Source organism: Bos indicus x Bos taurus, chromosome 9 (genome assembly GCF_003369695.1).
Source record: "Bos indicus x Bos taurus breed Angus x Brahman F1 hybrid chromosome 9, Bos_hybrid_MaternalHap_v2.0, whole genome shotgun sequence".
Taxonomy (NCBI): Eukaryota; Metazoa; Chordata; class Mammalia; order Artiodactyla; family Bovidae; genus Bos; species Bos indicus x Bos taurus.
The window spans coordinates 13,241,305-13,256,291 of NC_040084.1; the positions used below are offsets into that span (position 1 = coordinate 13,241,305).

The 14,987-nt window shown below is 43.5% G+C and overlaps 1 protein-coding gene across 3 annotated transcripts in view; it reads right to left on the minus strand.

The window, feature by feature from the left end:
• The window catches only part of SLC17A5 (solute carrier family 17 member 5), a 76,065-nt gene extending 62,285 nt beyond the window's left edge, over nucleotides 1-13,780 (minus strand). Inside the window, exons 1-3 of one of the 3 annotated variants that reach the window (XM_027550944.1) lie at nucleotides 13,551-13,780; nucleotides 6,808-6,864; nucleotides 1,146-1,342 (exon numbers count right to left, since the gene is read on the minus strand). In XM_027550944.1, the coding sequence (XP_027406745.1) occupies nucleotides 1,146-1,342; nucleotides 6,808-6,864; nucleotides 13,551-13,644 (348 nt within the window). In that variant the 5' untranslated portion in view covers nucleotides 13,645-13,780. Of the gene's footprint in view, nucleotides 1-1,145; nucleotides 1,343-1,902; nucleotides 3,030-6,807; nucleotides 6,865-13,550 lie in introns of those variants that run through there. The other 2 variants (XM_027550945.1, XM_027550946.1) reach the window with 2 other exon arrangements.
• Between the last annotated feature and the right edge of the window lie 1,207 nt (nucleotides 13,781-14,987).

The window sequence follows — 14,987 nt, forward strand, 5'->3', positions numbered from 1 at the left end:
ATATGTACCCTTAACATGTATTCAGTAGCATTATCAAAGTCCAACGTAAAGATTTTTGATGTCATTATTTTTGTACATGTGCTTGTTTGGGGGCGGAAACCCTCTTCCCTGTTTGAGAAGAGGGAAGTCTTCTCATCTGTAAATGGCAGAGAAGACTCACCTAACATGGGATCTGGCTCCTTGATGAGCACTGAAGATGGATAAAAATATGCTTATAAAAGGACATCCGCCTGTCCCCCCTGTATTGTCTCCATGCAAAATAAAACGTTTAATATGTGTAAAACTCAATTCTGAACAAATGATGAACAAGCACTCATCAATACCACTAGAATACGAGGGGGGCAAAATGATGTAAGTAGCTTAGGTGAGACAAATTATAGATATTTGAAAATAAATTGATGAATTCTTATTTTTCACCCTTGTAGTTGAGATTGTTTAAATTCTCCTAACAGAGGGCTTCCCTGGTGGACCAGTGGTAAAGAAACAGCCAGACAATGCAGGAGACACACGCTCGATCCCTGACCTATGAAGAAGATTCCCCCATAACGTGGAACCAACCAAGCCCAAGCACCACAACTATTGAGCCTGTACTCCAGAGTCTGGGGAACTGCAACTACTGAGCCCACGTGCCACAGCTACTGAAGCCCGTGCTCCGCAACAAGAGAAGCCACCGCAATGAGAAGCCTGCTCACCGCAACTAGAGAGGAGCCCCCACTTGCTGCAAGGAGAGAAAAGCCCACGCGGCAACAAAGACCCAGTGTAGCCAAAAATAAATAAATAAGATTTAAAAAGTTCTCCTGCAACAGGAACCTTTTAAAGAGTACAGCTATTAAATATTGTTCCCATAAAAACTATTTAGCAACATCTAAAACAATCTAATTTCCCAGTATGCCAGACAGGTTTTTCTAAATTCTCTTCAAGGATGGCATGTTTATGGAGGGAACTCAAAAGTTACTTTTCAAACAGATCAGGGTGCAGCAGCAGCAGCTAACCAGTCACTGGGAAAACACAAAAGAAAATGGTTCAGGGTTTACATGAAGAAAGAGTTTGTGTTTCTGTAGGACGAACAAATTCAATGTTTTTCAATATGTTTACCTGGAAGTGTTTTACGATTAAGATCGTCTGCTTGAAAAAACAGCACTCACCGTTTGGTTGCGAAGAACTTTTATGGGAGCCGAATGCTCTGCACACTCGTAGGACGTTCTGTTATCTTTGGCAGTTGTGTTTGAGTCCACCATGTCTACTAGGGCAACACTCAGATTCACCCGTAATGAGTAGAGAACGAAGAAACCAAAAAAGGACAAAAATGCTAGGTTGTAACGAGCAGAGCAGCACACTGGAGCTGAAATAAAGACTTGGGGTAAAACTTCCATGAAAAGAATAACTTAGATCATATTGTCTAAATCATTAAAAAGGTCACTTCTTAGATGTACACAAGTTAGTAAATTATGAATATTTTTCTGAGAATATTATCAGATGAAGTATACCTAAAAGCATGTATCAAGGAAAATTTGTTCTGGTATCTGTACCTTTGATAAACATTTAACATATGAGAGCCTGAACTATAAGATGGTTTCTTAAAATATGGAGGCAACAGTTTTATTAACTTTGCTCAGAAAAATCTGCATTCTGGAGTCAAAACTGAAGCCCCAATCCCTGTCAGCTGACAAGATATGAGAAACACAGGTAAAGGGGTTTAATGGCATTGCTGTTGCTGAAAATCGATCTCAAACATGGCCAATAAGTCCTTGAGTATTCAGCATACCGTGTACATTACTAACTATGGGTTAGTAGTCATCTCTCATCATAAACACATCTCAGCATAAAAACTTTCTGCTAAGGCCAGGGCATGAACCCCCTTCCCTTCTCTCTGCCCCCCACACACCACAATCAATTTCTTACCTTGAAAACCATCCTCAGAGGCTGGGTTTGAATCAGAAGCCATGATTAATACTTAAGCCTTTCCTGAAATATATGTATTTAAGAATCCAGAAGCAAACTTGCAGAATCTATGACAGTTGCAGCCCCTGTGACAGTTGCTCAGTTGGTCTTGCTTAAAGGGCCCGCGGTGAAAAGCACAGTAAGAGAATGTACCACACACACACATGCACACACAAAAGGAAAGGGAGTGGGTGGCAGAAACCTGTTAAAGGAAGATCATATGACAGGAGGAGTTTGACCTATTTTTTTCCCTCTAATTATAGGTGTATGCACCTACTGTCTCTGGTTTTCTTCTTTTATTGAGTGGCAGAACTGGAGGGGAGATAAGAATTCAGGAAGCTGAATTAAGGGTGACTGACCCCAAGTGACAATGACATAGTGGTGAATCCAGGGTTTTACACCATAAGTTCGGCCAACACTGAGTGTTTTTAAAGATATGAAAATCTATTTCAATTGCTAACGACAAGTTAAATACATACATACATTTATATATACATAAAAGCATATATGTGTGCTTTTATTTGGCAGTGATATATTGGCATTGTATGCACACATACAAATACAGTACACACACACACATATGCCTGTTGTTCCCTACTCAGGAATCCTGGTATTTTCATTGACCTAGCTTTGCACAAGGATGTATTTGTCAGAGTACAATTGTCTTCGTACAGATTCAGATTAAAGCCTTAATGAAGACAGCACAACTGCATTTAGGTGTATGTTAACATACTGTAATCCAACTCACTCCTCTGTAAGCACTCATACACTTAACACCTGCTATTAATTTTAGCTTTGTGAAAGACTGACATCTTTTAACAGAAAATTTTTCATTTGGCATTCTTGATTTCTTTCTCAAGAGTAGAGCTGGTGTTCGAACTGTGGCACCGCCTGCCACAGTTCAATCCAGACCTGTGGAAACTATATTTATAAAGTTTTATTCACACTGCCTCTGTCACCTGAATCTAGATACTCTTGCTCTCCACCCCAAGCAAATTGGTAGCTGTTTAGTTAAGGACAGTTTGCAAACTACAAGGCATGTTTGTTTGTTTTTTTTTTTAAATTAAGCCTTTTATTTTGTATTAGGGTATAGCCCGATTAACAATGTTGTTAAAAGTTTCAGGTGGACAGCAAAGGGATTCTACCATACATATACATGTATCCATTCTCCCCCAAACTCCCCTGCCATCCAAGCTGCCACATGACATTGAGCAGAGTTCCCTGTGCTGTATATTAGGTCCTTGTTGGTTATCCATTTTAAATATAGCAGTGTGTACATGTCCATCCCAAACTCCCTGACTATCCCTTCCCCCATCCTTGGTGCCAAAAGTTTGGGAAGTGGAGAAAAAGCGAGTAAAACGATTTCAAATTACCCGTGCAATTACTTGAAAATCTGATCTAGTAGTTACGGATCAGGCAATTTTAACTTCGGGAGGCACATTCAATAATCAGAAAAGAAAACGCCAACACAGAAGCCACAAAGTATTTGACTATGAGGTTTTAAGAAATATTACAAAAAATCGTTCTTAGTTTTAAAAAATGGCTGTTGACTAGAAATCAGTTGGAAAGATTTTATTTCAAGAAAGTATGACAAGAATAAAGGAATGTATGGTGGCAGAGCAAAATGTACCTGTGAATGTGGCCAGTGGTTGAAACTGGCCCAAGAAAAGTGCGCTTGCATGACAATGAGAGAGTACATTCACTGGGCACCCGCCACACAGAAATCAAATTCAAAGTAAAACCATGCTTGCATAACGAGCGGAGCACCCACCAAAACAAACAGCAGCTTCTAAAACATGGTTTCAACTTAGGAATGTGAAGTAGGTGTAGTTGAAAGAACACAGGCTGATTTAGATCAAAGCAGACCTGCTGATTGGAGAAGGCAATGGCACCCCACTCCAGTACTCTTGCCTGGAAAATCCCATGGATGGAGGAGCCTGGTAAGCTGCAGTCCATGGGGTCGCTGAGGGTCGGACACGACTGAGCGACTTTACTTCCACTTTTCACTTTCATGCATTGGAGAAGGAAATGGCATCCCACTCATGTTTTTGCCTGGAGAATCCCAGGGATGGGGGAGCCTGGTGGGCTGCTGTCTATGGGGTCGCACAGAGTCGGACATGACTGAAGTGACTTAGCAGCAGCAGACCTGCTGATGGAATCTCAGCTCTGATTTTCACTGGCAGTGTGTCTTGGGGGAAGGCCGCTAAGTTTCCAATAAGAGGTTTCTCAGCTGCCAAATGAGGTGACCGCCATCCACCTCACTGGGTTGTGTGTAGATTAGATGAAGTACCGAAGGGCAGGCGGTAAAAGAGAATCCTTTCCCATTTACCCTGGAGAAAGTCATACCGATGAGATACAGTGCTACAATACACGTAAGTGTGTAACACGGGACAAAAGAGGGATGTAAACATGCTGTGTGTGGGGTAGGGGATGGTCAAGGAAGGCCTCTGGGAGAAAGAACACCCAACACTGAATCTTCATCCATAAGCAGGAAGCCATGGGCAGGCTAGAGGAGGGAGAGTAATACAAACAAAGGCAGGGCAAGCACAGTGTGGAAACAAGAAGAGTGAGCACGAAAGGGGCAGGAAGCCATCTGGCCCTGGGCTTTTGTTTGTTGAAAGGTTTCTGACCACAGTTAGATGTCCACTGATAGATGAATGAATATAGAAGATGTGGTCCATATATACAATGGAATATTAGTCATAAAAGGGAATGAATTTGAGTCAGTTGTAGGGAGGTGGCTGAACCTAGAACCTGTTATACAGAGTGAAGTAAGTCTTGGGCTCCAAAATCACTGCAGATGGTGACTACAGCCATGGAATTAGAAGACGCTTGATCCTTGGAAGGAAAGCTATGACAATCCTAGACAGCATATTAAAAAGCAAAGGTGTCACTTTGCCAACAAAGGTCCGTACAGTCAAAGCTATGGTTTTTTCCAGTAGTCATGTACAGATAGGAGAGCTGGACCATAAAAAAGGCTGAGCGCCAAAGAACGGATTCTTTTGAATTGTGGTGCTAGAGAAGACTCTTTTAAAAAAAACTTACTTATTTTTAATTGGAGGACAATTGCTTTACAATATTGTGCTGGTTTCTGCTATATATCAACATGAATCTACCATAGGCATCCATATGTCCCCTTCCTCTTGAACCTCCCTTCCACCTCCCACCCTATACCACCCCTCTAGATTGCTGAGAGTTCCATGGACTGCACAGATATAAAACCAGTCAACCCTAAAGGAAATCAACCCTGAATATTCATTGGAAGGGCTGAAACATCAGTTAGATAGCAAGGGTTGGATCGCAAAGGTTAGGAAGGGTTAGAGAGCATCACTGACTCAGCAGACATGAATTTGAACAAACTGGGAGATGGTGAAGGATGGAGGAGCCTGGTGTGCTGTAGTCCATGGAGTCACAAAGAGTCACACATGACTCAGCGACTGAACAACAACAAGGTCAGAGAGAGGAAAAAACTATATCATATTTTAACTCATATATATGGAATCCAGAAAAATAGTATTGATGACCCTATTAACAGGGAAGAAATGGAGATACTGATGTAGAGAATGAACTTGTGGACACAATAGGAAAGGAAAGGGCAGGATGAATAGGATGACTTGAGAAAATAGCATTGACAGATATACACTACCATGTGGAAAACAGATGGCTAGTGGGAAACTGCTATATAATAGAGGAAGCTCAGCATGGCATCCTGTAATGACCCCAAGAAGTGGGATGGGAAGTGGGAGGGAGGCTAAAGAGAGAGAGGGGTGTATATATATATATATATATATTTATGACTGATTCGCATTGTCGTAAAGGCAGAAACCAATACAACATTGTAAAACAATCATCCTCCAATTAAAAAAAATAAAATTAAAAATAAATTAATTTTAAAAAAAGGAGCAGGAAACAGCAGATGACCTGATGGGGCTGGACTATGATGCTGCAGTAACTGAGTGGAACACTGGTTTCTTAATTTAATAACAAAAACAATAGGCAATAATTATTGAGCTCAATGTGCTCAGTATCAGTCTAAGTGTTTTAGATAATGGTTTTAAGGGTTAACTGGGGTGGCACATATAAAATATTTAGAATACACATAATATGCTTCAATTACTGTGAACTGTTGTTATTATAATGCTTTCTCTGGATATTAGGAATTGAGGTAATTAGGGCTTCCCAGGTGGCTCAGTGGGTAAAGAATCAGCCTGAAGTGCAGGAGACACAGGAGATGTGGGTTCAATCCCTGGGTCAGGAAGATTCCCTGGAAGAGGGCATAGCAACCCACTCCAGTATTCTTGAGTAGAGAATCCCATGGACAGAGGAGCCTGGAGAGCTACAGTCCATAGGGTGGCAAAGAGTTGGACATGACTGAAGCAACTGAGCATGCATGTATGTTAGGGATCCAGGTTATTTCTCATTTCTGAGAAATTAAGAGTTGAAAAAAGAAGCTATTGAAGAGAGTGGGGGTGTGAAGTTCCCAGTGAAACAGATAGAATTGCTGAGTGAGTGAACATCCACCCAAAACTGGGGCGAGCAATCTGCCCTTGTATTTCACCTTGAAGCACAACTTGCCTGTAAGCAGATAGCTCACACTGAGATGGATGCAGTGACAAAGCAAGAGGGCAAAGGAGTTTAGAGTACGAGCAAGAAAATAAAGTGCTGGAGTGCGAGTCTGACTCAAGAAGCAAGTAAAATGGAGAGGGCTAATGCTCAGTGAAAGCAGGAGTTTTTCAGCTGTGTTGTTCACTGCTGCCCACCTTCAATGCCTAGAGCAGTGTCTGCAAGAGTTGGCATACAAATATTTAGGGGGCTTAAAAGTAGAGAGTGTGGATTCCCCAGTGGCTCGGCTGGTAAAGAACTCACCTGCCAATTCAGGAGACGCAGGAGACGCAGGTTTGATCCCTGGGTTGGGAAGATCCCCTGGAGGAGGAAATGGTAACTCACTCCAGTATTCTTGCCTGGAAAATTCCATGAACAGAAGAGCCTGGCGGGCTACAGTCCATGGGGTCACAAAGAGTCGGGCATGACTGAGCGAACATGAAAAAGTCGAGAGGTGTATCTTTTAAAAAATTATTGATTTACTTATTTTTGGCTGTGCTGGGTCTTTTACTGCCGCACGTAGGCTTTCTCTAGCTGTGGGGAGTGGGGGCTACCCTTCATGAGGTGCATCGGCTTCTCACTGAGGTAGCTCCTTTTGTTGGGGAGCACGGGCTCTAGAGAACAGGCTCAGGAGTTGTGCTGCACTGGCTTAGTTGCCCCGAGGCATGTGGAATCTTCCTGGGGCAGGAATCTAACCCATGTCCCCTGCCTTGGCGGGCAGAGTCTTAGTGGTCTACAAGGGAAGTCCCAAGGGGTGTTTCTGGATGGAAGTTCACAGTTCTACCTATGAAGTTGGTATCTATCTTGACAATAGATAAAACAGACACACCTTCTCTCTACTTCTGGATCCTTGTGAAATCTTCCATAAAAATAAATGAGGAGTCAGTGGGTGGAAAGTTCAGATGGAATAGGAGAGAGGTCAAAGTGGAGCAGTTACACAGGCAGGAAGGGAGGAATTCTAGTTGTGGTTAAGGCAGTTATGGGAGCTGACGAAGTCCAAGGGGTGACTGAGGGGGGAAGGAAGTCATCAGACACGTTTGAGTCTGAGAACTTGAGGCGACGTGTGTGAGAAGTCACTTGAGATAAGAGTGGGGAATTAGAACGGAGAAGATGGACGTGTGTCGGGTGGTAAAGCCTGTGATCAATGAAGCAAAGGGCTGGGCAGTGGGCAGAGGAGGAGACCATGTAGGGGAAAGTGGTCTAGCCGAATGGCCCTGAGAGTGGAGGGCTGATTGTCTGGGAGCATCAGTGCGGAGTATGAAGGAAGTGACCCCACCAATTGCTGTAAGATAACAGCAGTAAGGAGTGGGAGTGGAGCGCCCAGAAGGCCAGGCTTCTGTTGGAGTAAGGAGGTGCCTGAGGTGAGTGCAGGCTGGTGAAAACCTGAGAATACCAGGCCTCGGGGATGAGCAGGCCTGGCTGAGGAGCAGGGACATACTGAGTGGTGGTGAGGGGCTGAGACTGAGGTGGAAAATTCATGGTCAAGGGCACTGACCTATGCAAAGATGATGACTTTTTCTAGAGGAGGGGGCTTGGATGGGTGAGCCCCTTGGCCAGGAAACTGCATTAAAAAAGAGTTCTTATCTAAATGGCTAAAATAAGTTTTGCTTTTAAAAAAGGTAAATATTTAACTAATCTTAGCCTGTCTTGGGCTTCCCTGGTGGCTCAGATGGTAAAGAATCTGCCTGTGATGCAGAAGAACCAGGTTCAATCTCTGGGTCAGGAAGATCCCCTGGAAAAGGGAATGGCAACCCACTCCAGTATTCTTGCCTGGAGAATTCCATGGACAGAGAAGCCTGGCAAGTCCATGGGTTGGACTTGCCAAGACAGTTGGACATGACTGAGCAACTAACACACACACACACACACACACACACACCATGCCTGTCTTATGGATAACCCACTCCTGATAAATCCTTATTCATTTCTAGTTCCCAAATTAATATCCATTTACATGAAAACAAATTCCATTAAAATGGACTCAGTTAATTTTTTTCCTGTTAGGCATTGACTATATTAATTTTTAAAATATATGCAACAATATTAAATGTATTTGCATGGAGAATTTCATGGACAGAGGAGCCTGGCGGGCTGCAGCCCATAGGGTCGCAAAGAGTTGGACATGACTGAGTGACCAACACACAATATTAAATGTAGGCCTTGTTTAAATCTATACTCTGAAAGAGAAAAATAAAAAACTGCTAAAATGGACTCAGTTACTTTAATATGTTAACACTGATTATCATAACATGACCCAAGACCACTTCCCTTCATCCTGTAATATGGTTGCTAACTATGAGCACTCCATACCTTATATTTAAGACTGTAATTACATACAAGTTCTATTTATGTGTACTATACAAAGCTTCAGAGAAGGCAATGGCACCCCACTCCAGTACTCTTGCCTGGAAAATCCCATGGACAGAGGGGCCTGGTGGGCTGTAGTCCATGGGGTCGCTAAGAGTCAGATATGACTGAGCGACTTCACTTTCACTTTCATGCATTGGAGAAGGAAATGGCAACCCACTCCAGTGTTCTTGCCTAGAGAATCCCAGGGACGGGGGAGCCTGGTGGGCTGCCGTCTCTGGGGTCACACAGAGTTGGACACGACTGAAGCGACTTAGCAGTAGTTTAGCATACAAAGCTTATATAACTGAACCTTGAATGTAACCATCTGCCTCTTGTCCCAAAAGAATAGTAGAGGCAAAAAACAAAACAAAACAACAAAAAAAATGAAATAAAGCAGAGGATGTGCCATTATAAGCTAGAAAATCAAGTTCCAATAGAGTGTGACATGAAGAATGGGGCTCTTTTTTTTTTTGGTGCCAGCTGCTCTGAGGAATGCAAAATCCAAACAATTTTAATTGATGATAATAATAGTAATTAACATTTACTGTATGCTAAACTCTATTCCAAGCACTTTCTATTAGCTTATTTAATCCTCACAACAGCCCTATGGGTTAGGTATATTATTTTTCTCTGATTTACAGGCACAGAGAGGTTAGGTTAGGTAGTGAAACTAGCATTGGCAATTAGGCACCCTGCCTCCAGATCCATGTTCTGCTTTTAAACACAAAGAAATGTCTAAGGAGATCTAAAACTGACTTTTCCTAACATGAATGAATATATTTTTGGTGCAAACAGTATTCTGAAAGTCCATTTAATCAAATACAAGACACATTTCATTCATACAAAAATAAACCTTCAACTGGTGAGAAGTGTGAGGAATGGAAATTTTATGTGTGTGCCTAATTCCCTTCCTCCCTCCTATCTAAATTAAGCAGAAAAATCTATACATTCCTGTGGTTTATCAGCATCGAGCCTTCCTTCCCCCCATCACTTAAAAACATTTTGGGGGATATATTAACAGTTGATCTGATTTACAATACTATAGAAATATACCTTAATTTGAGCTCTCTTAATAAAGAAGCACTACCTATAAAACAAAACCATGTCCTCTTATCCATGATGGAGTGATTGGTGAACTTTCACATTTGTGAAGTCAACAAAAATGATTAAGCATTTTGCAAGTAGGAATTTCTCAAATGTAACGCAAAGGTGGCAGTGTTGTGACAAGGAAGGAGGATGGGACTAAAATCTAGAAGAACTCTGGTTAGACTTTAACACGGCTACAGCAATCTTTGGGAACTTAATCTCTTTGGCTCTTGGTTGTTTATATATAAAATGATGCCCACCAGATGGTAGTTTAGTCTCTAAGGTGTTTTAACTGATGTATAACGTTATAACTAACATTTTATCAGCTTTTGTTATCTCTTCTGATAAACAAACTATACACATAAGCGTAGAGAAGATACTGCTAATTTCAAATAGGCTTGTTCCAAAACAAACATAAATGATAAGTAAAACATACATACTGCGCTCAGTCGCGTCGGACTCTTTGTGACCCCATGGACTGTAGCCCGCCAAACTCCTCTGTCCACAGGGCTTTTCCAGGCAAGAATACTGGAGTGAGTTGCCATGCCCTCCTCCAGGGAATCTTCTCAACCCAGGGATCCAAGCCAGGTCTCCCGCATTGTGGGTGAATTCTTTACCATCTGAGCCACCACGGAAGCCCAAGAATACTGGAATGGGTAGCCTATCCCTTTTCTAGGATAGGAGATCTTCCCGACCCAGGAATCGAACCAGGGTCTCCTGCATTGCAGGCAGAGTCTTTACCAGCTGAGCTACCAGAGAAACCCAAGAACACTGGAGTGGGTAGCCTATCCCTTCTCCAAGGGATCTTCCTGACCCAGGAATCGAACTGCGGTCTCCTGCATTGCAGGCAGATTCTTTACCCACTGAGCTACCAGGGAAGCCCAAGACATATATAAACATACAGAAAGAGAGATTTTAAGGTCAGCTGAAGATTTATTCCTTCAGGCACCACTAAAAAAGCTAATTCTGGATTAAAAGTTTTTTTTTTTTTTTAAACACCTACAATGTCTGAAATGTGCAAAGTAAACATACAGAACATAATTTAAATAAAAATACAACTAATAGTCATCTTGTTTCTCCTATTAGATGTACAGAAGCTAGGACCGGGGCACTACTGAGCGAGAAGACGAGGTAACCCCTGGTGCCTCTTATAAAGCTGTTATACCCATCTTTGTCTTTCTCATTGCTCCTCTCTTGTCCTTGTCATAGCATGCCAGGCACAGAGCTTAATTTAAAATATTGTTGACTAATGCAACACCCTGTAACTTTTCTATAAAACCCTTAAATTTTAAATAGCAAAAAATAACAATGTGTTGTGCTATTTTTATCTTCTTTTCCTCTCCTGTAGGTAATGTATAGAGTAAAAATAAGAGGGGAAGTGGTTATAATAAAGACCGCCACCTCAAGACATGAGGAACAGGGCTAAGATCTATACAAGAACACTCAACCCATGAATCAAGGAGGGATTGTTTTCAAATTTCATTTCCATCTCATTCCATTTTCCAAAAGGAATGAAAATTTTCTTTTTTAATCTACTTTATTGAGGTATATTTTACACACAATAAAATGCTCCCATTTCAAGTGTACTATTTGGTGAATTATGACAGATGTATACATCTGTGATCCCTAGTCAAGATGTAGAATTTTTCCATCACCCCAAAAAGTACCCTAGTGTCTCTGCAGGCAATTCCTTCCTGCCTGTAGTTTCCATGCAATCAATGATCTGCTTCCTGTTATTACAGATTAGTTTCGCTTGTTTAGAAGTTCATACTGACGGAAAGATACATTAACATGGTGGTTTCCTTTGTGCCTGGGATTTAGCCATATCACGTGTGTCAGTAGTTACTTTTTATCACTGAGTATATGTGAATATACCCCAATTTGTTTATCCAGTCATTTGTTGATGGATTGATGGATAGGTTGTTTCCAGGTTTAACTATGGATATTATGAATTAAAGCTTCTATAAACATTGTGTGGTACTATGGTCCTGCATGTTTAACTTTAAAATATTAATAGACTGTCAGTTTTCCAAAGTACTTGTACCATTTTACACTCTTACCAGCAAAATATGAGTCCTAGTTATTCCATACGTTTGCCAGTATTTGGTATCTTTGGCTATTTTAACATTAGCTATTTTAGTAAGATGGCTCATTGCAGTTTTAATCTGCATTTCCTGACAACTACTCTGTTTAACATTTGAGTTAAAATTTGATTATATATATATATATTTCCCAATTGCAATAGAATATAGTAGTTTCTAGGGAATATCTTTATGACGGCATTTATTTCTGTATTTCCACACTAGATTATTTCAGAGAAGAGGATTACAGAAATCTAATTCATATGCCATGAAAAAAGATCAGTTTATGGAACTAAGCCCGACTTCCAGATAAAACGCCAGTATGGTACAGTGCTTACCCTGAGCGTCCACAAAAATAAGCACCTAGTTGCCAGATGGAGCTATAATATTGCTACCTCTACTGCCACCATCTGGTAATGTTGAAAACAAAGTTAAAAGGTTATACTGCTCTTGGTCAAGAAAAGTTAAATTTCTAATTCAGCTCTGTTTCTCAAGCATACATCTTTGAAACTACAGAATGAATGCATGCAAAGTGATTTATTCTTTAGTTTTGATTTCTTTTAAAGAAGCATGATAACAAAATATTTTAATTTTCCCAAATTCAGGGAAGATAAGTTGTGAAGTATTATACATCCTTTTCTATTTGCTGCAATGCTTTGGACAAATTACCTTAGCGTGCTCTGTGGATAGCCTATCTTGAGCCTATCTATGGATAGCCTACCCGTTCCCTAACTTATTAGACTGCTACGACTTCATTGTAGACAACTAACTATACGGGGGGAAAATGTATGCAGTAACTTTTACCGCACAATTTCAAAATATTCGCTGAGTTATCCAATAATTTCCCTCCGCATACGCAACAAAGTTAATCCCAGTCCGGTGGTTTTTTTTGTTTTTGTTGTTGTTTTTTTTTTTTTTGTCTCCACGCCCAAGGAGCTAGCTACCAGATCACATGCTGGAGGACCAGCAGCTGTGGCAAGCTGGCAGTGACAAGGAGGAAGAGTCCGCGTCTCCGTCCCGCCCTCCAGCCTTCAATTGCAGGTTTCCCCAGGGTGCTTTTTTCCTCGGGATCCTCCGCTTCGCCCTCTGCCCATTCATTTCAAGGTTCTCTACCCCAGTTCGTTCTTCCACAGGGTCCCCAGCTCAATACTACGGAAGATCGGCCGGCGCCCTGAGTCCGCGGCGCCCAGCAGGTCCTCGCCCGAGCCCGCCGGCTGCACCTGCCGAGGCCTCCTGGGCTGCACCTGCGGAGACCCCCGGGGCTGCACCTGCCGAGGTCCCGCCCGAGCTTCCGCCCGGCCCCGGCCTCCCGGCGCCGCTTGCCTCCCGGGCCCGGCACCGGGCTTCTGGGCATCCGAGAAATCGGAGGCTTGAGGGGGGCCCTCACCGGGCTCCCTGATATCAGCCCCCGAGGGCTTGAGCGGCTCTGGACACCCTCCACCTTGGGACGGCCACCTGCCCGAAACCCCCCTGGATCGCGCCGCCACTCACCGGTTTCCGCCCGCGGGGCGCGCTGCAGGAGCGGTGTGCGGTCCGAGCCCTCCTCGCCATCGCTCGGGGCCAAGTCCGAAACCGGGGACTTCATGACGTCTCCAGGGAGCTACGGCGCAAACCTGCCCCGCGGAAAAGAGAGCTCCAGCCTGACCGCTGAAGCCCCCCGCCCCAGGGCCGAGGTGGCCAGGGTGAGCTGGGCCGCTGGCACCACCCCCAGTCTGACCCCGCCCCCCGGCCACGTCGGTCATAGATCCCGCCCCGGGGCGGCCGCGCAGGCTCCGCCCCCGCCGCCATGTTGAGGTCGGGCCACTTGGCTGGCGGTGGGGCGGGGACGGTCGGGTTCCGGAGGCCTGGCTTGCTGAGGCGCTGCGGACGCCGAGTTGTCGGGCCCGCCAGCTGTAGGCCCGCTGGGTCGCTGGTATTCTAAAGACTAGTGTTACTCTTCCTTGCGCTTCCTGGTAAAGCTCAGAGAGCAGCGGGGACTGGGAACCTTAAGGCGGAAGACAAGGGCTTAAATCGTGCATCATTAAGGGGAGAACTTGGAGTGGATAGCATGTATATGACGTTCCGTTATGGTAGTAATTTGCCATGAAAGTGAAAGCCGCTCAGTCGACTCTTTGCGACCCCTTGGACTATCCAGTCCATGAAATTCTCCAGGCCAGAATACTGGAGTAGGTAGCCTTTTCCTTCTCCAGGGGTTCTTCCCAGCCCAGAGATGGAACCCAGGTCTCCCTCATTGCAGGCGGATTCTTTACCAGCTGAGCCACAAGGGAAAATTGCCATGGATATTAGCAACCCCAGTTCTTTCTGCCCGTGACAGCATATTGTCCCTAGGATAGCTTTGAAGGTGGAAAACAGGCAATAGATACCTTGATTCCTATGTAATTGCCTACTTTGCAGTCAAAATACCCAGTTATCAGCAGTTTCCTGTGGTTCACCCTATGCAGTCATCTGACTTACGTCTCCACAGGGCATTTGCTGACTCAGGGAGAAGCGCTAGGAAAATCCACTATCTTGCCTTGGTGTGACCACCGGCAGTAATCCTGGGAACTGGAGATTAATGAGATATAAAAGCGGGGAAGAAACTCACAAGCCAACAGTTGAGTCAGCCAGGTCAGGCGCTTGGTGAGGTCCACGTGGGAACAAATGAGAGGGGTCACCTTTTTCCAGAGGGGAGGGTGGAAGTTACTGAAGGAATTCTTAACCTCTGCATGGGTAATGGCTAGGAAGGTTATCACGTTAAAACTAGGACAAATCAGACCTACTTTCTGAAATTACGTAGATTTTAAACTCTCTGAGGCGGATTCTGGCCTGTCAGAATTCTGTAGTGTTAGGAAGTTCACAGGTGGCTACACTTTGAATAGCAAGGTTATAAAGGACTTGAACCAGAAAGATTCCAACAAAAACTTGAAAGTTTTCAAACCACAAGAGGTC